Source organism: Apodemus sylvaticus, chromosome 2 (assembly GCF_947179515.1).
Source record: "Apodemus sylvaticus chromosome 2, mApoSyl1.1, whole genome shotgun sequence".
Taxonomy (NCBI): domain Eukaryota; kingdom Metazoa; phylum Chordata; class Mammalia; order Rodentia; family Muridae; genus Apodemus; species Apodemus sylvaticus.
Window position 1 is genome coordinate 27,283,778 of NC_067473.1, and position 24,400 is coordinate 27,308,177.

Below are 24,400 nucleotides of genomic sequence, written 5' to 3' on the forward strand. Positions count from 1 at the left end.
GGGGGAGGGGTGTGCTGATCTATGGTGCAAGAGATAGGGAGGGGTGTGCTGAGGCATGGTGCAAGAGATGGGGGAGGGGTGTGCTGAGGCATGGTGCAGGAGATGGGAGAGGGGTGTGCTGAGGCATGGAGCAGGAGATGGGGGAGGGGTGTGCTGAGGCATGGTGGAGGAGATGGGGAGGGGTGTGCTGAGGCATGGTGCAAGAGGTGGGGGAGGGGTGTGCTGAGGCATGGTACAAGAAGTAGGGGGTTCCTCAGCCATGGTGCAAGAGATGGAGGGGTGCTAAGGCATGGTGCAAAAGATGAGTGGGTGCGCTGAGCAGCTTGAGCAAAGGCTGGTGCTACCTAACACTTCAGCTACAGCACTGCAGGGCAGGATGCACACTTCCAATGAGGAATAAAGATTCCCTTCATGTTCTTGACTGAAGTCATCTGGAACATTAGAGCTAAATCATGGGGCTTAGAAAGAGAGCTAGTGACCTGTTTGGGGTGTGGTGTGAGGAGACAGTTTAGGGCATACTCATTCTGAGGTGCCCATGAGACATCCAAAAGGCTACACTGAATTCATACAGTGATCACACTCAGTGTTAAACACACTAAAGTCAGTTAGGATACAGCTAGAGACCTGGAGAGACGTGGGACCTGGAGCTCTTCCTCATACACAGTCTTATGCAATGCCTGTGTTGTGTGGGCCCATGGACTTACGTTTGTGTGTGGCTTCTTAGCCCTGGGTCCTGTAGATGTCGTGATATATGATATGCTATATGCTATGCTATGCTATGATATGAGACGATTATGATATAATGTGATATATATTACCATTTGCAATGGAAACAGTCCTTTCAGGGTGCTGTATTTTTAGAACTCTAACTGAAAGCTCTTTGTATCATTTTATAACTGGGTGGTATAGGTATGAAATCACCATCAGAGGATCATTTGGAATAATAGGGTAATGTGTGGAATTTAAGTGTAGACTATTTTGAACGCCAAGAGAAAAACAATGACACAGGACCACTGAGAAGGACCAGTGAGTAGAGAGGTACCTGGCACCAAGTCTGACAACCTGAATTCAATCCCCAGGGCTCACACAGACCAAACAAAGAACTAACTCCCTTCTTCATGGTGTTCTCTGACACACCCTCATACTGTAGGTAGCACACACACACAGAGACACACAGACACACAGACCCCCCCCATGCACACCCTACACACCACACACACACAATTTTTAAGAAGAATAGCCCAGAATAGTAACCTTGCAAAGGAGATGAGAGAAGTCGGGTGGGGGCTTGGCAGAGTTGTAGACTATGTTAAGTTTGTAACACTGAGGATGACTCTGTCAGAACCAGAAGTGATGGTGGAGCAGAAGAGTGATAGCCTCAGCTGGAATGAAGCAGAGTGACGGAAGATGGCAATCAGGACCAACCCGAGTGGTTTCTCCTTTCAGCTTCCTTATGTACATCAAATGGGCATCCTATTCAACGGCTTTCTCTTTTCATGGTTTCCAGGAAATGTGGGGATTTTAAGCTTCATCTAAAGCAACTTATGGGAGGAAGTTGGAACAAAGAAGGAAACAAAGGTCTGTCTGTCTTCCATGGTGATTTCCAGGGAGAAGCTGAGGCATGTCCTCCCCCCCCATCCCATGAGGAATCAAGTTCTAGTAACTTCTCTCTCTCTCTCTCTCTCTCTCTCTCTCTCTCTCTCTCTCTCTCTCTCTCTCTCTCTCTCTCTCTCTCTCTCTCTCTCCTTCCAGAGTAGGAAAATAGACATGCACTGCATACTCTCTCCCTTTCCCTCCCTCCTTCCCTTTCCCTCCCTCCCTCCCTTCCCCATCCCCCTCTCCTCTCCTTCCCTTCCTCCCTCCTCTCCTCCCTGTCTCCATTCCCCATCTCCCTCGCTCTCCCTCTTACTCTCTTCCCATCTGTGTAACTCTTAGATTCATCATTTGCAAATTGTCCTGAAATGAACATGGTCAGGATGGTGTGCCTTTTCTAAACTGGCAAAGAGAATATTTTATTTGACCTTTTGCTAACGCTGGAAATGTGAATTCTTAGCAAAGGATACATATTTGTCTTGTGTTTAGTAACCCAAGACAAATGTAGTTTTGGGTAAGTGGGGCATTTAGGTCTCTGCTCCTTGTGTCATGTGTGAAAAGAGTGCAATACAAGCTTGACGCCTAGAATGTTTCTCGGACTGCTAATTGTTCAGGTGCTTGGTGCCCTGAGGTACTTTGATCAGAGTAGCCACTACTTCCATTTCAAGAGGGAGGGTTCAAAGGACTTTGAAATATCGAGTCTCAGTATTTAGTCCACATATTAAGTTGTCAGTCCCTGGATGTGTGCTAACAAATTGGCAATTCTGCACTTGTTACCAAGTAATCAAGGGTTGATGGTGGGAATTACATCATTGCCTTGAGAATGCATTGAGAAGGGCTGCATGGCTGCTGCTGAAATGAGTGGCTACCTCAGGAATGGAGCAGCTTTGGCAGGGGCTTACTGGGGTGTTTAAGTCATTCGCAGCTTATCCCAGGAATCCCTGCTAGACTGAGGTGGGGTTTAATATCATTTTGGCCGATCAGTTGTTGGTTATTTTTTTCATTTGGGGTCCTCATTGAAGAGGTTCTTGCTCTTCTGCTTTTCTATAATTTAGTCTGTGTAATTGTTGTTGGAAAAGATTGGTTGGAGTTTCATTAATATGCTGGAAATGGTTGCTCGGCACTGCAGTACTATGGGGTAATACTATCACCAGAATGGAGATGCTACTGACTTCTGAATCTTGATTAAAATGTGGGCTCTGAACTATGAGCAGGGTGATTTAGAGACTCTAAATAGGTTATGAGGGGAAAACTTTATTTCACAAGACACCAAATATAACAACAAATACTGCAGTCTGGAGAGAAATAAGTTACTTTAGTATATCTGGTATGGTGATACACAACTTTAATCCCAGCCCTTGGGAGGAAGAGATCTCTGCCCTTTGCCTCCAGAAAATAAACTATGTTAATAGGAAAAAAATATCTTGAGATGCAAGTTGCTAAATAGACCTCACTAAAGTGCTTTTTCTTGCCTGGAAGGTAGGGGTTTCCTTCCTTGACCTCCTGAATGCAGGAGTCAGAGGTGTGCATCATCACACTGAGAGAAAGGACCAGCATTTACACGACATTTACAATCACCACATACATGAGGAAACAAGCTTATTGAGCTATTCAAGAGAATGAGGCATAGATTAATGTTTTAAATAATGTATTGCCAAAGATATTTCTGAATGTATTCAGTGCTTTAATATAAAATGAAAAATTCTTCATTAAATATGTTGTGGGTATTTTTAAATGCACACCACAGTGAGAGTTACAGTGCATCTCTCTGTTATATAGTACTTTTTTCCCTCAAGATTGCCTATGTCATTATTATTAATTATGTCATATAATTATATCATAATTATTAATAAATATGAATACTATTTTGTCATTAGAGACAGACTGTCACTACGAGGTCCTGGATGGTACATAAAACAGACTGGTTTAGACATCACAGAAATCTATTTGCCTGTGCTTTCCACCCACTGGGGTTAAAGGCTAAAGGGCTATCACCCACCAGTGCCTGTATTATTTTTATGGGACAATTTATAGGTAACAAGTGTTAGCAAGGAATGAATTTCCTTATATCAGCACCTAAAAAAAATCTTCCTACTCAGAAAGGCTTGGATTCACTGGTACGATGAGCCATTGTGAGATTCAGAGAGTAAACAGGTAATGTGCTTCCCGTGCATTTTAGAAGCACATAGTCTTTTGTATCTGTGTTTCTTGCTATAGATGTAGCACACCCATGTTTTCAAGCATGATGGTTTACTAATTTAGAAAAGCAGGTTGTGTGATACAAAAAATTTTAAGTATTTTTCTACTTGCATGAGAAAACATAAAAGACTATAGCTTTCTACAGCTTCTCTCCGTGTGAACAGATAAACTTCAAGAAAGTAAATGGTAGAAATAATAGTAGAATTTTAATTTTCTTTTGATATTCCAACACTCACACATAAATGAGAATTTTGTTTTACTAGATTGACCAGTACTTCCTGGGTGTAAGAGAGCTGTTAAGATCTTCTGCCAGTAAGGCACTAACAATAACCAGGAGAAACATGGAAAATACCATTCATAAATGGTAAACAAAAATACAGCAATAACTTCACTTTAGAGATTTCTTAAGACATATAACAACAATACCCATGAAAAGAATGTAAAGTTAAGGAATACTTGAAAATATTCTGTAAAAATTATTCATGTTCCATCAACAAAGAAGTCCTGCAAGCAGTTTGATTGTATTGACTATAAACATTAGGTTTTACAAAGTGACCTCTATGGCAGCTCAGAATAGTTGGTATTTATTTCCCCATTAGCACACACAGTATTAGCAAACATAACACGACTATTGTTGACTGAAAATAAACTCTTGCATCATTAGAAAAAACAGAATTTATGAGGCTGTATTTTGAATAGACTATTTAATCAATCATGGAAGCTTATTTAAAAAATTTTAAAGGTACAAAGAAAATTCAGTATTTTAAAATCAAAAGAACTTTCATATTACTGGTGACCCTTGTGACTTGCCACCTCCAGAGAAACTGAATTTCAGTAAGGAGGGAAGTCTTGCTCTATAATAACAACTTTATTTTTGAAGTTGGGAGAAATTGCAAGTATATTTTAATTAATTTTATTTTAGTCAAATTTCTCAACTGAATTCATTCCTGAATTCTTCTTAAGGCCAATTACAAAATCATCATCTGTGAAACCTAGCAGTCCCACTGTTTAAAAATGAGAGAGAGAGAGAGAGAGAGGGAGAGAGAGAGAGAGGAACAAGGAACACAGGATCACTTAATAGCTAAGAATGATGTTAAATTATGGTAACATATAACATATTACAGGTTTAAATTTGATAGTATGACAGTATAGCCCTTGAGATTACCACAGTCACGAGGAACAGACACTTAAAAAATTTACAGATGGTAGTTCTATGTCAGTGAGATTTATATGCATCACATACAAATGTGAACAATAGTTATGCTTACAATGAAAACTAGCAAAATATATTAGTGAAAGTAAAACTTTAAATAACCCCTAAAGTCCAAAGCTCAAAGCCCAAATTGTTTTTATATATCTGTTATTCTTTAATGAATAAAGCTCCTTTTAAACTTCTATCAGATAAATGTAAACAAAACAGGAAATAAACTTGACTCTTAAGATCTATAATAGGAGGAATGGAAACTCTTGATGAAAAGAATATAGGTGTATAACAGTGTGTCATGATATGGGGAGGCAAACTCTATGCCAAAAGAGAGAGAGATAAAAATATTAAGGTATAGTAAAAAAGAAAATAGGACTAGTCATTGACAAAAAGAAAAGCTAAAGGCATTTTGGAGCACTGAGCCTTTTAAACACATTTCTCTCATTTGTCAGTTTAGCTAGAACTTCACATTTTCCATATTTATATTAAAGAAGAACCAACAGTTCGCATGCTATTTTTAATTTAAGCAATATCTTCAATTAAAAGAAAACCACTACCATGAATTGTTTTGAATTCCATTTTGAGTCTTAATTTAATGCACTATTAAAACATTTGCCAATTAAAACATTAAGCATTAAAGATTATTGAACCTATCGGCAAGCCCCGGGAAGAGAAGAGACTCCGGAGCTCTTTATGCTGCCTTAACTTTCTCAGCGAGTCCCATGGACAATAGCTGTTGCTCCAAGGAAACAAAAGCAATCATTTCTTGAAGCTCATTTCTCTTACATGTTCCTGTCTCTCTGCTGGAATAGTGTGTTATTGTTAAAAGGTTTTTGACCTGTCCTTCAATTATCTGAGAAAAATCTACAGCCCTAAGCAAATATTTACCTTATGCCTAAAAGAAAAAAAAATCCACAATGAAAGCCAACAAACCCCCACAACCCAAACCCCAAAAACCTAAAAGCCAGCCCACGCAGGTCCTTACCCAAGAGAAGAAGGTATGTTTTGCAAAGAGAGATCCCAAGCATGCTGCGGAGTAGCTCCATGAATGCATCCTGTCCCATGTACACAGCGCCCTGTTCTCAGCGGCAAGTTGGTTCATGGACCAGCAGCTGCTGGTTTATTTGCTAGGGAAATTAGCAGTGAGGTAACAGACCCTAGCCTGCCTCTTGCTTCTGTGATTTGAATACAGAATGAATGTGTATACAAAGGACACAGGCAGTAGGAACACCTGTTATAGGCTCTGCGAGAACACAGGGCTGTGGCTTTCAAATAGTTTCTTGGTGATTCTCAGTAATTTTTCAGTACAGCTTTATAAATTATACTGAGTTATTCATAATCAGGAGGAGGAAGACACTCTCTTTAGGTGACCTCATGATAAATAAAACCCAGATCTGCTTTCCTACCATGAAAAATTATGCCATTATTTTGAAATTTGAAAAAAAAAATTTTCTGTGAAAATTGAAGGGCTTCATGAATTTCCTAAGCAGCCATTCTTGTTCTAGTTACTAATTCTTCAAGTTACTAATTATCATCTAAAGACTACCAAAGAACCCAAACAGAGCATTAGAATATTTTTATGTGTAATATTTTCTATTATAAATGGATGTGATAGTTTTATTGGATCTATGTATTCATATCATTTTTTTAAATAAATCACAGGTATGTTTGCAAGTGGAGCTGAGGCATACATTTTACATAATGATAATGTATAGCATACACCAACAGATAATACCTGAGGCAATATTTCCTCAGCTCAAGCTTAGAAGAATAACCATGAAAATCTTGCCTGTGTGTTCAGGCTGCATCTTCTAGCTCCTTTCAGTGCCATGAAGCAGGTGGGCTGAGAACTTTACTTAATTCGGTAAGTTCCAAGTGAGCTATTTTTTTTTTGTCAGAAGGCGTTGGCCCACGCTTTCTGCATCAAATGGAACATATCTAGAAAATTTTGACTTGAAGCCAGTAGAATTCTCAACACAAGTAATTTTTAACAGGGAAGTCCCACTGAAGAAATTCAGTGATTGGGGTGTGAGGGTGAAGGAAGGCATAGCTTTTCATTTTAGCTGCTTAAATGAAGACTGTTATTCCAATATTATTAAAAAATAAAAAATGGAACAATTGTTATTCTGGAGACCAACTTTGGAAATACTCTTTACCTCAAAGTTCCCAACTTGTCGAAGATGTGTCTAAAGACAAAGACACTACTGTTGGGAAACCTGAGTGCTTTATACAGGTCAGTTGCTTTACAATGCTTCATACCTCAGAAATAAGTCAAGAGCATCTTCAAGCCTAGGCAATGCCTACAACTTTCTCCACATCCTCTAAATCCTGCACACATATTCACTTCAATTTATTTGCTTAGATGTATACTTTCCTTCTCAGACTACAGCGAACAAGCAGTCATTTGACTGTTGGCATCCAAGCATAATTTTCTTTTTTCTTAACATGTTTCCCCATAAATAAACCTCTGTGCTCTTTAGCCTAAGTTGCCTGCTCCTTAGCCATTCATTAAGAAATGCACACACATGTTCATATCAGACTGCACAACATCCAATGGGGGGAGAACCATAGGATTTAGACAGATACCCCACAAGCTCCTTCCCCCCATTTAGATCAGTCTTAACACAAGCTGCTCCTATTAAATAAGATAATCTTTCATATCATTCTTAAACAAAAAAATGGCTTATTATGAGGGTTCCAGGATCTTTGACAAGATGTGAGAGACAAAGACAGTATGGAGTGGTGTCAAATATATAGCATTTAAATGACTTATAAATATTCCAGAATTTTCCTCATTTTATATTAAAATGTCCATTTTTGTGACAGAAAGAAATAGTGGGTATTTTAATAAGGACTTAGATACAAGAATGCTCTATTCTTGTGCTCTTTTCCCTGTCATTATATACATTAAAATTTTTGCATTACATGTGTGGTTTGTAGAAGAACTGCACACACTGACCATGCGCCCTCTAGTGTTATGCTGGTAAACATAACTGTGAGAGTCTTTGATTTCAGGAGTTTTACATTGAAATTATACAGGCAAATTTAACTTCAAGAGCTCCCAAACTGACAGAATTTCTAAAAATAGTTCCAAAGGGTTTTCTCAGAAAAGTAAAATTCTCCCAGAAATACGGCATCACTCGGAGGCAGTGGCAGGTAAATCTCTGAGTTTGAAGCTAGCCTGGGCTATATAATGAGATCCCATATGGGACTGGGAGGTGGGGTTGGGTTGTCTTAACACAGTATCTCATAGCACAGTTGATAATCTACCAGCTGTTTCTGTAAAATATAGTCCAATATCCTCACTGTTTACCCATTTTAATTATATTTGCATTAAAACGAGTACACTAAAACCACTTCTGTTTATAATGATTGCATTAATATAAAGAGTCATTGGAAGTATGTGTGGGATCGTGGGGGGGGGCAAGGATTAGGACAAGACTGCTTTCTGACTTTGCCAATCACACATGGTTTACTGATCATTTAAATGATTAGGCTGGTTTTGTTCTACACAGTGAACATCTACTATAAGCATTTCAAGCAGCTGCAATCTTTAATACAGATCCCTTCATGGAATTATTTACACTAGGAGAACAATGGGAGAAATCTTCAAGATTACATGAATGATTGTATCTAAGATGAACCGGGGAAGGAACACATTTATTATCGTAATTAACTCTGTGATTACATTGATCCCGAAGAGAAGTACATCTGCAGGAAGAACCAAGCTACTAGAGGAGGCAACTGCATAGGCGATTTCTGTGCTAGTGTCCAAACCTCCATACAGTCAAGTTGACAACTGCCGCCTCCCAAAGGGCTTATGCTTTGTTTTATAATAAACGTTTAACTAATTTGGTTAAAGGCACCGGTGTCCTGATTTAGAAATCACTCCTCAACATAATACTGGGAACCTTTAAGCATTTGAATAATCAGTTTACACCTCTAAAAATCTTAGGTTAAGTATCTTAACTTCTCCAGACCGGTTTCATCATTTTTTAACATGAAGATGATGGTAACTCCAAAAGATGTAAATGCATACCAGCTTGTGGGTGTGTGTTTCCTGTGTTTTTCTTTCTGTCCTTTTCAGTCTTTTTGTTTGTTTGTTTGCACGTTTTGTTTTCTAGAGGGAGAAAGAGAGAAAGCATGTGGAAGTGAGGAGGCGGGAACAGATATAAAATGAGTTTGGGGAGGGGAAACCTGATCAGAACACATTGTATGAAAAAATTGCAATACAAAAAAAAAAAAAGGAAAAGATGTTTGTGCAAATACATGCATGAGGTCATACACACGAAGCCATCAACAAAATTTCTCCCAATTCGTTAACTTTCATTGTTAGCTATTATTTTTAGCTAAGGGTTTGCTGCCTCCGACAGCAAAGTTACCCTGTTACTTTCTGCATTATACTACTAATGACAAGACCAGGACTTTAAAGTGACAGGTGCTTTCATAATTACTGATATCTGCCATGACTTGCCCTTGCTAAAGCCGGTAGAAAAATGATAGGTGGGGGTAGACAAAATCCTTTGATTTTACTAGAGCGTTTACAGGGGATACCAAGAATGAAGAAGAACCTAGGGCTGGCCATCAGTATCTTAGTATCTCAGTATCTCCCACTTTCCTCAGGGCACACCCAGAGCCACTGGGAAATTCCATGTCTTAAGTCACCAGTCCAAGTAAGTGCTCTTTATGGAGGTCAGTCTTTTGGTCTCATTCCTCTCCTCTCTAGCCCAGGTGTGCTTTCTCTCGCACCCTAGAGGGCGTCTTGTCAAAGTGGGCTATCTACAGTCACCTCAGAGTTTGTTTAGTTCAGTGGCCAGACTACCTGGGTCTCAGGTAGTCGCCACGCCCAATCCTCTTCCAAGTCCAGGTAGTGGCTCTGGACCAGAAAGATTCTCAGTTCATTGAAGCTGTTGCTTCTTGGGAAATGTAGTACTGAGGCTGGCCTCCTTCTTTGATCGAGGCCGGAAGACTACATTTCCCATCATGCTCAGGGAAAGGAAGGCTGACCCAGGCGGGCAGCGCCACGTGACGACTCACTATGGCTTCCCTGTGTTGTAGCCGGCTGTCCGGTGGTCTTATGTGATTTGTTACTTCTCTGAGGCAGGGTAATCGTCTCTCGACTTCGACATGCAAAAAATCAAATCTCTCATGACCCGGCAGGTGAGTTCTGTTGTCTGAAGCAAAGAGCTTCCCGCTCCTGGCTGAGAGAGGAGCCGAGACTCCCAGTTCCCCGGTGGCGGTGGGCGGAGGCTTAAGTTATAGTGGGTGGCGTGTCTCAGGGGTGTGGGGCAGCTATGTAGTGCCCTGGAAAACTCACCTGAGCCTCCTAGATCCGACCTGGACTGTTTGTGGGAAGTGTCTTCCTACACACAGTCATTTAGACAAAGCCAATCAGGGAGTTGGGCTGTCTTTGTCTCTCCTCCTTTGCTTCAGTTACCTTTCCAGGACAGCCTCAGCTGCTTTGCAGTGTGCCCCTCATCCTCACTGGTGGTGGTTTGCCAGTAGGTGTACTGGAAAGTGAGGTGAGGTCTGTGCAGTAGAGAAGACTGGAAGGAGTGAGGGTGAAGGCACAGGGCTCTTTGTAGGCAGCGTTGGTAGTGTTGTGGTTTGGCAGCAACACTCCAAACCTTGTAGCTGTTTTCTGGGTGTAAAAATGGGAATGACAATTCCTTTTCTATCCGCCCTGGCCCCCATCTCAAAGTATCACACTGTAGGTCACCTGTCAGTAAGCTAGTATATGTGAACATTCTTTGTGTATTGCTACTTTTAAAAAAAAACTTGACGCCCGGGCAGTGGTGGCGCACGCCTTTAATCCCAGCACTTGGGAGGCAGAGGCAGGCGGATTTCTGAGTTTGAGGCCAGCCTGGTCTACACAGAAAAAAAAAATGTTGACAAACAATGTTGTTGCCAGAATGATAATTCACGGTCACGTAAAGACTGCTAATGTATCTTGTCTCTCATATGTTAGAGTCCTAATACTGTGCCTCAACTTCCTTCAGGGAGTTGAAGAAATTTTTTTTTAAGATATTCATTGATCATTTTATTTCAGAAAACTTTTTTGACTATAGTATTTTTAGCTACTGTGACATAATTAGAATTTTTCTTTGTTTTAATAAGAAAGAAGCGTCATTTAGATGAGTTTTAAGTCACCATGACTTAGAAATGTTGGTAGAGTCCTTTTTTCAAAGCTTCACTTAAATTTTTTTTTTTCTTAACAAAAGAGACCAGGAATACAAAAGACTTCTTGACCTGCTTGAGGATTCAGAATTTTAGCAATAGTGGGACAATTACATATAATTTCTTAATAGACAGTACATGTGTGATCGTTGCATAATGGTTTTCCTTCTCTTGGTTGGAGTGGAGAAGCTAGGAAAAGAAGTTCTGTGAATAATAAAATGAACAAGTAGGCGAGCAGAGTCATTTAGCAATCTTTCACACTGTTGAACACTGGGGCTGTGCTGCTGCTTCTTGAGAATAGGTCTGGAGGCTGCTGTATCCTGAGGTGGGAGGAGAGAAAGCAGACAGCTGACTTACTCAAGTGCTGGTTAAGTAACATAGTCCATTGTCTATCTTACCGCTTCTAAATGCCTTGGGCTGCCGCACTTGGACCTTTTCTTCCTAAGGTTGGTGCTCTCTTCCTTTTGGTGCCTGTTAGCATAGGTGTATAGTAGTTTAGGCTTTTGGGTTTTGGATCTTGCCTTAGGAAAATGAGTGGGAGAGAAGAACCAAACAGTTCCAGAGAACTAGTGACAATATCCATAATGTTTGTAAACGTAATGCCGACTCTGCAGAAAGCGTGAATTCTTAAGCCTCACACAGTTTTTGAATTATAGTAGGCTATATCGGTGTTTAGTTGGAGAGAAAAAAATCTTTAGTACAAGAAACTACTGTATAAATAGGAAGGTAAAGTTAAGTGGTTTATGCAAATGTGTGGTCCTAATTATATATATTTAAGGCTCAGTTTATGTTTTAGATGCATGTTAAAGAGATGAAATTCTGGTTTATGAAAATTTAATTTTATTTGTGTTTTTTTTCTCTCTCTCTCTTGTTCACTAGCTCACTCGCTCGTTTGCTCCTCGCTCGTTCGCTCACCATTTTGATCTTTCTTTGTAAAAGGTTCACAGGGATGGATGCCATTTGTTAGCTGGGCCGTATGTGGATGAGATCTGTGACTCATCATTCCCCACTATGCTGGCCTCTGTTCTTTCAGTTCTATCAAATTGAATTGAGCATTATGGGCCAGGCACTATTCCAGATCTGGGAGAGGCAACAATGAATAAAATAGACAAGTGAGTGCTAAGGAAGACACGGTGAGGAAAATGTTTGAGGAAAAGGAAATAAGGAGGCCTGGGAGGCTTGACAATTTAAGATCAATTGTATCTGTAGATATCAGCTGGTCATAGGAAGCCTCAGTGAAAAGATGATACAAAGGCCTGAGAGAGGGGAACTGGGTGAGTGGATACCAGCTGAAGAACAAATTCAGGAACTGTTATGGTCCAGTGTCAGCAGAGTAAAGGGAATAGAAGAAAAGACTCCAGGAGATGAGGTCAGGACGAGGACTTCAGGAGATGAGGTCAGGACGAGGACGTCAAGGTAAAGGCAGGAAGCAGGTAACAACACTGAACATTACAGGTCAGAGCATGTCATGACCTTTGTTCTGAGTAAAATGGCATTTGGCCATTTTGGCCCATTTTAGTAATATACTTAAGAAGGGAGAAGGAAAAGAATAGAGAGACTACAGAAGCTACTGCAGTGATCCATGTGGTAAAGAGAATGAGCCTGCTAGTGGTAGACGTGGCCTAGAAGCTACTGGATTGTGGAACTGTTGTAAATCCCCTCATGGGCTGTGTAAAGAGTCAAGGGTGGCCCAAGTTGGTTTAGCTCCTGTAGTTAGAAGAATAGAATTATCACTTTCTGAGATGGAGGACACTGAAGGAGCAGTGATTGGGGGAAGAGGTTTTTAGACTTTTTAATATGAAGACTGAGTTATGGGCAGGAATCCAAGGCTTAGATTGGCAGACAGCATCGCTGAAGTTACATAGAGTAACTGTAGATGTATGAAAAGTCCAAACTGCGCTTTCCATTTAATATTAAGAGATGGATTCTGCAGAGCAGCATGTGAAGGAGCTGTCAATGATATATGAAGTCTGTAACAGCCTGATACTTAATAAATACTAAATTAATTTGGATAAAGAGGAAACAAAAAAATCAAGGATTTAAAAGATGCTGTAGATCCACCAGGTAGGACTTGAGAGTCACCTTTGGGACTTAACAGCCTGGAGGCCATGGGGACCTGAGAATAGTCCTCCCTCCGTTCCTCCCTCTCTCGCTGGGAACCAGAGAGCTTGGCTCAATGCCCCCAGCTGAGCTGTTTGCACAGGTTTCTTGAGAGCAAAACATCCCGTGGCTTAGCTTGATTCCTGCCTTCCTGCCCGGTGTGGTAAGGACTTCCCAGGTGCCTGACCTATGACTATAATTGTTTTTTCCTGTTCCTTTCCCTGGCCTCTAGCATATATTTGCTGGTCTCTCAGTAAAGCTTTGGCATTCTCCTTGCAGAATGACCTGTGTCTGTGTTTTTTGTTAATCCCCCAGGCCTACGCCTGATACTAGGTACCCTGGCAGCGCGGGCGCTGTCACTCTCTCTCTCCCGCCCGCCCTCCTTCCCTCCCTCCCTCGTTACATCCCTTCCTCTCCTTTTGCCCTTTCTCTTTCTCCCTCTCCTTAAAATTTTTTTCTTTTTTTAGTTTATGCTATATAAATTTATTTAATTTTTATTTATGTGTTTTGCCTGCATTTGTGTTTCTGTGATGTGAACCCCTGGAACTGGAGTCACAGATAGTATGAGCTGCCATGTGGGTCCTAGGAATTAAACCAGATCTTCTGGAAGAGTAACTAATGCTGAGCCATCTCTCCAGCCTGGACAACAGCACTGCTTCTGAAGTGGTGGGGAAGAAATTCTGGCTAGGTTGGGATCAAGTTAACTATATTGGGGAGAGATAGAAATTATAAAGACTCAAGTCTTTCTAAGATGAGAAAGAACAAATAGTTTCAAATATCATTTTGTTCTAATAGGACAAAATATGCTAATTTCATTAAAGGAACAAAAGGTTCATATAGCTGCAATTGAAATGTCTTTATTGTTCATTGATTTGGGCTGGAGAAATGACTCAGCCATCAAAGGCTAGCCTCACAACCAAAAAGATAAGAAAGTATCAAGGCAGCTGATTGGTGATGAATATACATTTAAATTGGGAAAAACTGTAAAAACATATTTAGAAAAGTATTAGATAGTGGATAATGATGATAACAAATGTTTTGTTTAATAAATGCAGAGCACCACAGTTATAGAGGTAAAATTGTGCCTTAGATTCGAATAGCAGAAAATCGAGTTCATATTTAGTAAGAATTTAAAAAGCTGACAGTGAAAGGATTAACAGCCTTTAATCTTAAATTACAGTTTCAGTTTCCACATGTGGAAACATGTAGGTCCGTATTTTCATTTCTATTTTGGTAAAAGAAAAGCTATTTATCTGTGATATAATAATTCTAAGTATAAAGGGTTAAAACTCAAGAGATGTTTGCAAGCTAGCAGGGTCTGCTTCGGTCCCTCACAGATACTGCCCCTTTCATTCTTTATAATGTTCTTTATAATTCTGAGTTCTCACCATAGCTAGGATTTATCACACAGGAAGTTTAGATAGATTATACAAGGTCACAGGAGAGTCAGGGAATAAACCAGGAAGTCTGTCCTGGAGTCCACTCTACTCTATTGGTTCCTGACATTGGGCTTCCAACTTTTATTATTCTTACTTTGTATATTTGGCAGAAAACTGCCATGTTTTCTGTTGATAATTGTGTAATAATTTAGAGGTGAAATCTTTTTTCTAGATACTGGTTTATATCACACTTATATTCTGGCATTTATGGGAAGAGGAAATAGACATGCTATATATCTATTCAAGGGTTTCTGTCAGATTCCTTATACCTTTAAAACATGCTTAAACATGCCTGGTACATGTTGAAAATGGCATTTAAGTAATAGTATCATTTGAATTAAATTAAAAGTTTTACTTTCCCGTGTGTGCATAGTTGTGTATAATATATGTCTGTGGAGGTTATTTGTCTGAATGAGCTTTGCCGCTTTTGATGCTTCATATGAGTTGCAGTGAGAGACCCAGGACAGGACGAACAGTCCAAGCCTCGCGACAGGATCCAAATTGCAAGGCATGGGAGACTGCAGTAGTCTTTTTCCCAGTAAGGATTCCTGGAAACTGCAGCCCGCAGTCTGCTGCATCCTCCCATGAGAACATGGCACTGACTAGCTGGAGATGGAAGCCTGAGCAACAACTTCTATCCAATAATTTACGTTTTAGTTTTTTTTTTTTTTGTTTTTTTTTTTTTTTTAACTTTTGTTGTTTGTTTTGTAGGGGAACTTTGCTAGCCGTTGGGCGATAGAAGCAAATAATGTTTGCTTTCTCCTTGCCTTGAACTGTGAAAGAAGTCTGTGTTCTTCATATTTAAAGCTTTCCTGATTTGGCAGAGAGATTGTTTTGAAAATGTCTAGCTGTGTTTCTGAAGCATTGGCTAGTCCTCTGAGTCCTATGAAGTGATAGTGGAAGTGCAAACCCTGACCCAGTCCAGAAGAGCCTACTTGTTAGGTGCATGGCTTGGCCCTGGACCTTTAAAAACTTCCCTGGCTGGTGTTAGTGGACACAGTCCTTAGCTGTGTTGAAAGTACCGTGTGCCTTGAAGCATAGGGCTTTAAGAAAACTCCTCAGAGGAGATAATTCTGAAGCTGGTGGGGTATTGGTTTCAGATTTTTGGAGCTAGGAGGGAGAGTGATAACAGGAAAGACAGAGGGGTGGACTGGGTAATCTGGGAATAATGGTAAAAAAATGCTGTTATAAACTTGAAGGTGTGACTGGTGCTACTTCATAGCAAGAAAGCACCCCTACAGCACACTACGTATTTTGGTGACTAAAGACCCCAGAGAGCCAGTAGGAGATACCTGAAGGGCGATCGTATGTTGTAAATCTCTCCTCAGTTATGCTCCATCTGCTTTCCTACAGACTAAATGTCAGTTCCTTAACTGGCATATTCTCTAAGATGGGGCTTTAGAATGAAGTGTAGATGCTGAGTTCTTCCTGTCTTCCAAAGTGTCCCTGGTATGTGTCAGGCTTCCGGAACCCCTGAGCTGATGTGCGTACAGGACGGCTGGGGAGCAGTGAGATGGGCCTTTAAGTCTTACCCTAGGCAGCGTGAACTGACTGTTAGTGACAAATGATCAAATTAACAGAGGGCTTACTTACATTTTAATTAGCATTTTTAAAGTTTTGAACTAAATCAAAACTAGTTAGTGTATTTTTATCTGTAAATTATAATATTATGGCTTGCTTGGGTCTCTTTCTCAAGATGAATTTATTAATGATTTAAAATAAAAGTATGATTATAGAAGGCTTTGTAATGTTTCCTTTCTTTTTGTATTAAAGTTGTGGTTAAGATAGACTTTTCTTTCTCTGCTGACAGTGCCACATAATAATACTGTTTTATCTTAAAATACTCCAAACACATTCTTAACTTGATTTCATAGCAGACCATATGTGTTAAGTGACAATTGTTCTTAAAATGTATGTTCTCTGTATTTTGAAGCAGGAAAATCTCATTTTAAAACTGTCATGTCTGTTTCACTAGGTGTGCGCTATCTTTTTACAGTTCTTTAGCACAATTAAATTGTGTTTGTCTCTCTCTCTCTCTTTTTAAGGGTCTGAAGAGCCCTCCGGAGAGCCTCACTGATCTCGGTGCCTTTGAGAGCCTTCGGGTCCCTGGAAAGGTATTGATCTAAACGTGTGGTTGACTTTTCACTTCCCCAAGAACAGACTTTCTGCCCCTGGGTACTAATTGCTTCTCTGAAGCTCTGTGTCCCACAGCAGGTGGTTGCTGTGATAAGCTAGGTGGTGCTTTGGCTTTCATTGTGCGGGGATGCAGTGTGATTCACCAGTAAAGCAAAACCTGCAAAATTAATAAAGGTAGGGTTTATTATATCAAATTCTTCGCTTGACAGCAGATGTGGATGTATATTTTTACTTACTTTTTCTGCTGTAATTTGAAGATGTCAAGTAAAATAATTTATTACCCACTTTTTAATGCTGTAGCATTCCAGACCCCAAAGTATATCTAATTGTGTTTTTCCTTTGGGCAGGGAATTTTGATAAACAAGTGAAACCCACCTTCTACTAAGTCTGATGTATTTCAGATTTAATCCCCTAATATTCATGTGAGCGTCTCAGTGTACAAGTTTAATGCATGCCACTTGGAAGCTAGCTGGCTTTCCCCTGGAGAACAGTCAGCCATTGTTAACCCTGCTGTCACTGGTTGTGGGTTCCTGCTGCTGCTGAGAGGTGGTGTGAATCACAGCTCTGCCGCAGATAAAGGCTTTCAGATGATTTTAATTTGAGGATTATAGTAGGGGGTAGGATTTTGCTTTTTTTTTTTTTTTTTTTAAATCAGGTAGGGACTGAACCCAGTGTTTCAGATTAGTGAAAGCATTTTTAAAAAAAAAAAATGAAAAATACTAATTTGAAATGAGTATTTAAGAAGAACCCTTTCATTCACTATAAAAGTAGTTTATGTGAAGCACAGAAACCAGCCCCTGGAAAAATATTACGTGCTTACTAGGCGTGCTTCCCAGGCAACTGTGTAGCTAAATTAACCCTGTAGTCCCTGCGCATCATAATTAAAAGTACTCTTCGGTTTGCTGTGTCTGGCATCTCCACACAAGAAGCTTCTTTTCCTCTGACTAGAAATTTCTTTTCCATATTTTCATGCCTTTTTATTTTATTATATGGGTTTACATGAAGGGCATTTTCATACAACTTTATAATGTATTTTGATCACATTTCTCTTCATACCCCATTACCTGCCTGCTCTGAGCCCTCACCCTCCTTAGTAGTCCCTTTGTGATCCAGATAGTTTAGCTTCTGCTTTCATGTCATTTGTATGCACCTAATTTTATGTATTTACAGCATCTAGGACCTGTAAATGAGAGAGACTATATAATGATTGTCATTGACACTCTTGCTTAATATGATGATTGTGTCTGTATTTCTGTAAATTACAAATGGCTGGAGACAATTCTATTATGTACACAAAGCACATTTTCTTCATTCATTCCTCATTGTTAGAAACCTCTGCTGGTTTCCTAGCTTAGCTACAGTGAGTACTGTTGTAGTACAGTGCATGGGGCCTGGTTGCCAGGAGTCTTGTCAGCAAATACACAGGAATTGTACGTGGGATGCCGTGGTCCGCCAGTGCTTGGTTAGTTATGGGTGGGCTGGTTTCGATTCCCAGCAGCAGTTCACGTCCTTGTTAGCATACATGCTGTTTCCTTAATACAGGACTCCCTCCATTATCTGAGGCTCTTCATACCCCAGGGTCATTTCCTATCTCTTTCAGACACTTTCACCAGTGAAGGAAGTTTTATACTTATTGTTCAGTCTGTATGTGAGTTCAGACCCAAGCATAGTGTCTCAGTATAATAAAGTACTAGGATTAAAACTATTTGGTGGTGGGTTAAGATGAATATGTTATTTATTCTACTTCAGCAATCTAAATGCTGTGAAGAAACACTTAAATACTTGCATTTAATGCCATTACCACACTCATCAGTATGTAGGTAGAACACTGAAAATAATCCCTGCTGCTCAAGAATGAGGGTTTTTTTTTTCCTTTTTAATGCTGTTAATATTGTGAACCCCAAAGTATATTTATGTTTTTCATTTGGGCAGAAAATTTAAAAAAACAAATGAAGCCCACCTTACATTGTCTGATATATTTTAATCCCTTAAAATTCATGTGAACATCCCAGTTTACAAGTTTATTGCTTGAACACTTCTCTTTTTCCTTTGTCATAACTTTCTGGTTGGAAGAAGGTGCTGTCAAACTCAAGAAAGAATTGGATTAGCTTGAGTGTTATGCATTGGCAGGCTCTAAATTAAAGGCTGGTGTATGTAGGAGTGGGTTATTGGGCTGGATCATACTGTGGTTAGTTAGGTTAAAAATGATTAATATTTGCAAGTTCCATGCTGGTTCAGCTGGAGATCGCTGTGTCGAGCTGTCTGATGAGCCAGTGGGTCTTGTTTTATTTTTTATTATTTTAATTAATTAATTGGGGGGGGCTTGTGTGAGTGCTAATAGAGGGGAGAAACCTTGGACATCATCTGCATGGTGCTGGAGAGCAAGGAGTGAGTGGTTCAGGAGCAGGCACGCTGGAAGCAGCGTCCTCTAGACCTGATTAGGAGAGGTGATGGGGGTCGGGACTGGTTCGTTACACAGGGCGGAGACTCGGCTGCCGAGCTGGAAGAAGTGTAATGAGGTGGAGAGATGGAGACGCCGCAGGCTTGATGGACATTCAGAAAGCCTGATGAGCCCTGAGGCTGGGGCTCTGCAGTGCTCCTTGCAGCATAGACCATGGTCTTCCGAGCGGGTCTAAAACACGGTCGAGCTGAAGCAACACGGGAGAGCGTGCACGGCACTTCTCTGTCTGAGCCCCTGAGAGTGCTGTGCCTCTCTGCGGTGTTAGCATCCCAGTGGCAGACAGTTTGCTATCATCGAAGCTGAGCATTATTTTTAAAGAGAGCTTAAAAATTTAAGGTTTCCAGTGTTATTATCTTCAATGGTTTTCATACAGTAAATACATAAAAAATATAATAAAATCCCAGACTTGGGTTCACATTTTAACTGTACAAGAAATTGATACAAATAGTTGGCAAAGGGTCAAGAAAGAAATTTATGATGTCTGATTTGTGTGTGTTTTTTTTTAAGTAGATCAGTGTAATACGTTTGTATGGTTGAAATCAGTTTTTATTCATTACTTAATTTCCCATAAAGTGATTAAAATGCTTTTTTACCTAATCTTATTTCAGGTATGGATTCAAACAGTCATACTTTAACGGCCTTGTTCAAGTGTTCATAAATCATTTACTTGTAGCCTTCTTTCAAAATGTAATGTAACCTGTCCTCCACTAGATGGCACTGAAAACCTGATGAAAGCAGGGCAGGCATTTATGGCCTGCTTTACTTAAAGTACAGAAACAAACTGAGGAAGCCGCTCCATTTCATAGATTATTATTGTTGTTCTAGTGGGAATATAAGAAACATACCGTTTCTCCAAGTAATCAGACACATGGCAGTTCATTATAATCTTATGTGGTACATGGTTTTAGGGTATCTGAGACCTGAAAATAGGTTTTGAATTGTTTCATTTGGAAGCAGATCAACCCTATAGCTATCTGTTCAGTGATTTATGACTTTAATAATACTGATCAAATATTGAAAACCATATATTTTTTTCTGTTCACTGTATATAGATTTTGGCGACTAAATTTATTAATTTTTTTGCTTTCAATTAGGGCTCTAAGAGGGTGTTAGCTTTACGAGACGGCAGCAGTTGTAACTGTCATTTCTGCCTTGCTGTCTTGACTGATGAAAGGATGCTAACAGTTAAAACACACGAGACAAGAAAACAAACAGGAATATATGCTTAGAGGAACAAAATCTCGCCTCATCATCCTTTTAACGTGCTCAGTCTGTCTGTCTGTCTCTCTCTGTCTTTCTCAGCATTCTGCCATCTAGGTAGAGAAGCAAGCATGTTTAAACTGTGATCTAATATGGAAAGGAACGTTGGGGTTCCAGTATTTATTCTATGAATTTTCTACAGAGTTTTGATCATGACCTATAAACTGAGGGATTTATGTCAGTTTACATTATATAATTAGTTTGAATAAAGACCTAAAATGGAGTGCTATGTATTGAAGGTGTTGTGTATGCTGACTTTAACTGTGAGGAGAGCAGTTACAGCTAGTAACTTAAGGACTAAGTTTTTGGCTCAATCAGTATGGAGTTTTGGATAATTTGAAAGTAGTACCTAAATAAAAATAAAAACTTGTAGTTTTTATTTTTTTTTCCTTAAACACAGATGAATTCCCTAAGAAATGACCCCGTGGTAAAGTAGTACCTAAATAAAAATAAAAACTTGTAGTTTTTATTTTTTTTTCCTTAAACACAGATGAATTCCCTAAGAAATGACCCCGTGGTATGGAATTGCTTTTTAAAGTGATAGTTCAGTCACCTAAGTGATCCTTAGAAACCATAAATACCTTGAAAATGTTCTCCTTACAGAGGGCTTGCTTGGTTTTATGGATTTGAATCCCTGTAAAACCTTTTGTTTTTATGCTGAGATAAGAAGTAGCCTGGCTACGGCAGAAATACTGACTGAAATATCAGTTACGGCCCTTTTCTTCATTTCTCATAAAGCCACATCCGCAGTGTGCATTTTATATGTGTTTGTTCATGTAGCTTTATCTGCCTCCGAGATAATCAAATGGAGGAGCGGCTAGGTGGTAATGGATTCAACCTGCGTGCGCCGGGAAACAGCCTCTAAGCATCAAGTAACGGTTCCCTGCCAGGTTGCTCAAATAACCCAGCCTGCTTTATTCTGTTAATAAAATATTGAACATCGATGCTTACTTTTGATGCAGTGTCTGGCAGGATGGCATATGTTATTTACTTTAATTAGAGGAAAATGTAATTCTAAAACCTATACATGTATGTTTGTACATATGCATGGTTTTAAAATTGTTGCCTCGCATCTTACTGCTTCCTAGTGAGAATGCAGTGTTACCTTTTTTTTTTTTTATATCAAAATCAAGGCTCTTTCTTTATTGCTTGATCCCGCAGCATAATTTCATAATTGCATTTTGTTCTGGTCCTCGATTTAAACTTGAATTTCTGCATGCTTTTGGGTCGACTGAATGCCTCTTTCTTCCCTGGGGTTGAAAACACTTGTGCGCTGGTCTTTTGTCTCCTTTCTTCCCTCTGATCTGCTGGCCTTGCTGTTTATTTGTTCATCGGGGGCTCTAGACACTGCCGGAGGGCAATGCCAAATTTTACTCACTGCTGGCCATGCCGTGGAGGAGAGTTTTACATGTTGAGAATAAGCCAGCGTCTGTTTTATGCGGCTCCACTGACGGATCGAGGGACGCTAGCCTATGAAGCAGGCTAGCGAGCTCCTGATGGCACTGCGGGCCGAATTGTTCTTTTGCTTTCTCGGCTTTCAGTTTCTTGTCTGTGGTTAAATCCACGGCTTTAATTGTTTCTTTCCAGCTTGAATGATGAGATGCATTGATGTACATTTTCTGTATTTTAGTGATTGACAGTTTTGTTGCATTTTTATAGCCTTAACTTGTTGACAAATTAGTTTTGGATTTTCACATTTTAAAGAACATTTACACTACACTAATCTTAATTCACATTTAATTATATTCTATAAACTATAAACGTTACTATAAAATAAATCCTTAAATACTTCATTAATAATGTAACAGTTGGCAAGACTGAACAATTTAATTCTAAACTTACCTGAACTATCTCACTATTGTAACTTTTTTTCTGAACATATTTTAATATGCCATAATTTATTTGGATCTAGTTTTTTTGATTTGCCTTAAATTTTTTTTGTAGGGAGTTTTTTGTTCATTTTGTATATAAAATATCTCATATGTATAAATTACCCTGTTGATTCTGTTTTAAATACAGAATTGCATATTTTTGTACATCTCTAATGCTAGGAAGTGAGGTTTTAACTAGCAAAATTATGCAGCAGTTATATTAAATAAAACTATATTATATAAAAATATGCAGTATAGCAGTTTGTGCTTATTTTTCTCATTTGCATACTTAAAATACTTTTATATTTTTGTTATTTCTCACAAATAGAAGCATTATGAGTTTATGAACCATTTTGCTTACCAAAACTGTTTTTGTTTCGTATTCCTTTTGAATATCTCTCCCTGTTGAATTATAGATTGACCTGTAATTATTCCTGGAGTGCTGTGGATCTCAGCACTGCAGAGCACCACAATGCAGTCTGCATTGTGCGCTGTGACTGAGCGGGCAGCTTGCCGAGGAAGCATGCAGGGAGTGATGGGGTGGGAGGAAGCAGCACCTGGCAGGCTGCACATGCAGTGGCTGCAGGAGACACCGTCTCTACTGAGCAGTCTGAAGGAGCTCAGATGTGCATTTCACAGAGAAGTCACTGGATGGGCCGAAGGAGGGCTGTTTTATTGGGACTCAGTGATGTATCAGGTTATCTGGTTCTGGTAGAGTGTTAATGGGAGAAAGACCACTGGCCCGGATCATCAAGGCCAAACTAATTAAAGCAAGCAATTAATTAAAGCAAGCTTTTTTATTTGTGAACACAAGCTTCGTCCTAAGGTGGGGATTGAGAGATCAGTCTTGGGTGTGAGGAAGACAAAGGTTTTTTTTTTTTTTTTTTTTTTTTTTGGTTTTTGTGTTTTGTTTTGTTTTTTATATAGCTCAGAGATTCTAAGTAAAGGATTTGGTAGACAGAATAGGTGGATTACAGGAACAGAACATAAGCATAACAGGTTAGCCATATGGGCCTCCTGAAACGGAAGCATGATTACAAGATGGTCAGGTAGTCCTAGCAGGGTAGCCATAACAACCCATTTGAAACCAAGTTAGGGTTGCAAGATTGTTATTAACTTTTGAAACAAAGTCATGATTGCCATTCCTGGAATGGGCAGTAGGGAACCATTTGTAGTTAAGGTTACAGGTAGTGTATAGCCCCATCCTTGAGAAACAGAGGTTTAGTCATAAACAGGAATGCACTTAGCTTGTCTTTCACTGTAAGATGGCTTTTAAGCCTAAGATTGAGGTTGTTCAGAGGCCCTCCACTGTCTTCTGTGTCTTTTCCTGCCTTGCTCCACTTTAGCCCTGCCCTTCACTTAGGATTGTTGCATTAGAGTAGGAAGTACTCCATGTTGGTTCTTCGTGCTCTCTGATGTTGACTGAGGAGATCTCTAGGAAGGAATGGCATCTGACCTTTGTATGTTTACACAGATTGTACTGTTTTTATAAACTCATCATGTTTTTGAAATGTACATTTGTGAGATATTTTTAAATGAAATCTCATCTTCCCTTTGGCAATTTTAATAACTTTAAAGCAGATGAAAAAATAGGTTTGAAGAGGCTAAATCAAATTTCCAAGGTTGTAGAGATGCAACTAAAGCTGGAGTGTCTGTGCCCTCAGGTCCGCGCACCTGTCCCGGGCTGCAGGAGAGCACCAGCGTGCTGTCACGTGAAGTTACATGCTGTTATCCCCTTAAGCTGAAAGGGACGCTGGGTCATTGCATGCCTTTGAGGTTTTGGATGCAGCTGCAAATGATAGTTTCCAACATTACTGTTGGATTTAGTGATGCTCAACACTTTGTTTTGAATGGTACCAACTGCATTTGTTTGTGGTGCTTAGATGACATCACCCTCTTGAAACTTGTATTTCAGATGCCAGTGTCTTTAAGGGAGGGAGGGTTACCAGAAGACTGTGCT

The 24,400-nt window shown here is 39.7% G+C and overlaps 2 protein-coding genes across 2 annotated transcripts in view; one reads left to right on the top strand and one right to left on the bottom strand.

Moving 5' to 3' along the window:
* Hepacam2 (HEPACAM family member 2) overlaps window positions 1–6,060 on the bottom strand; it is a 31,213-nt gene extending 25,153 nt beyond the window's left edge. Inside the window, exon 1 of the mRNA XM_052173200.1 lies at window positions 5,982–6,060. Within this exon, the coding sequence (XP_052029160.1) occupies window positions 5,982–6,060 (79 nt within the window). The remainder of the gene's footprint in view (window positions 1–5,981) is intronic.
* A 3,944-nt stretch (window positions 6,061–10,004) lies between these two features.
* Vps50 (VPS50 subunit of EARP/GARPII complex) overlaps window positions 10,005–24,400 on the top strand; it is a 113,926-nt gene continuing 99,530 nt past the window's right edge. The window contains exons 1-2 of the mRNA XM_052173201.1: window positions 10,005–10,156; window positions 16,758–16,826. Coding sequence (XP_052029161.1) covers window positions 10,124–10,156; window positions 16,758–16,826 — 102 coding nt within the window. The 5' untranslated portion in view covers window positions 10,005–10,123. The remainder of the gene's footprint in view (window positions 10,157–16,757; window positions 16,827–24,400) is intronic.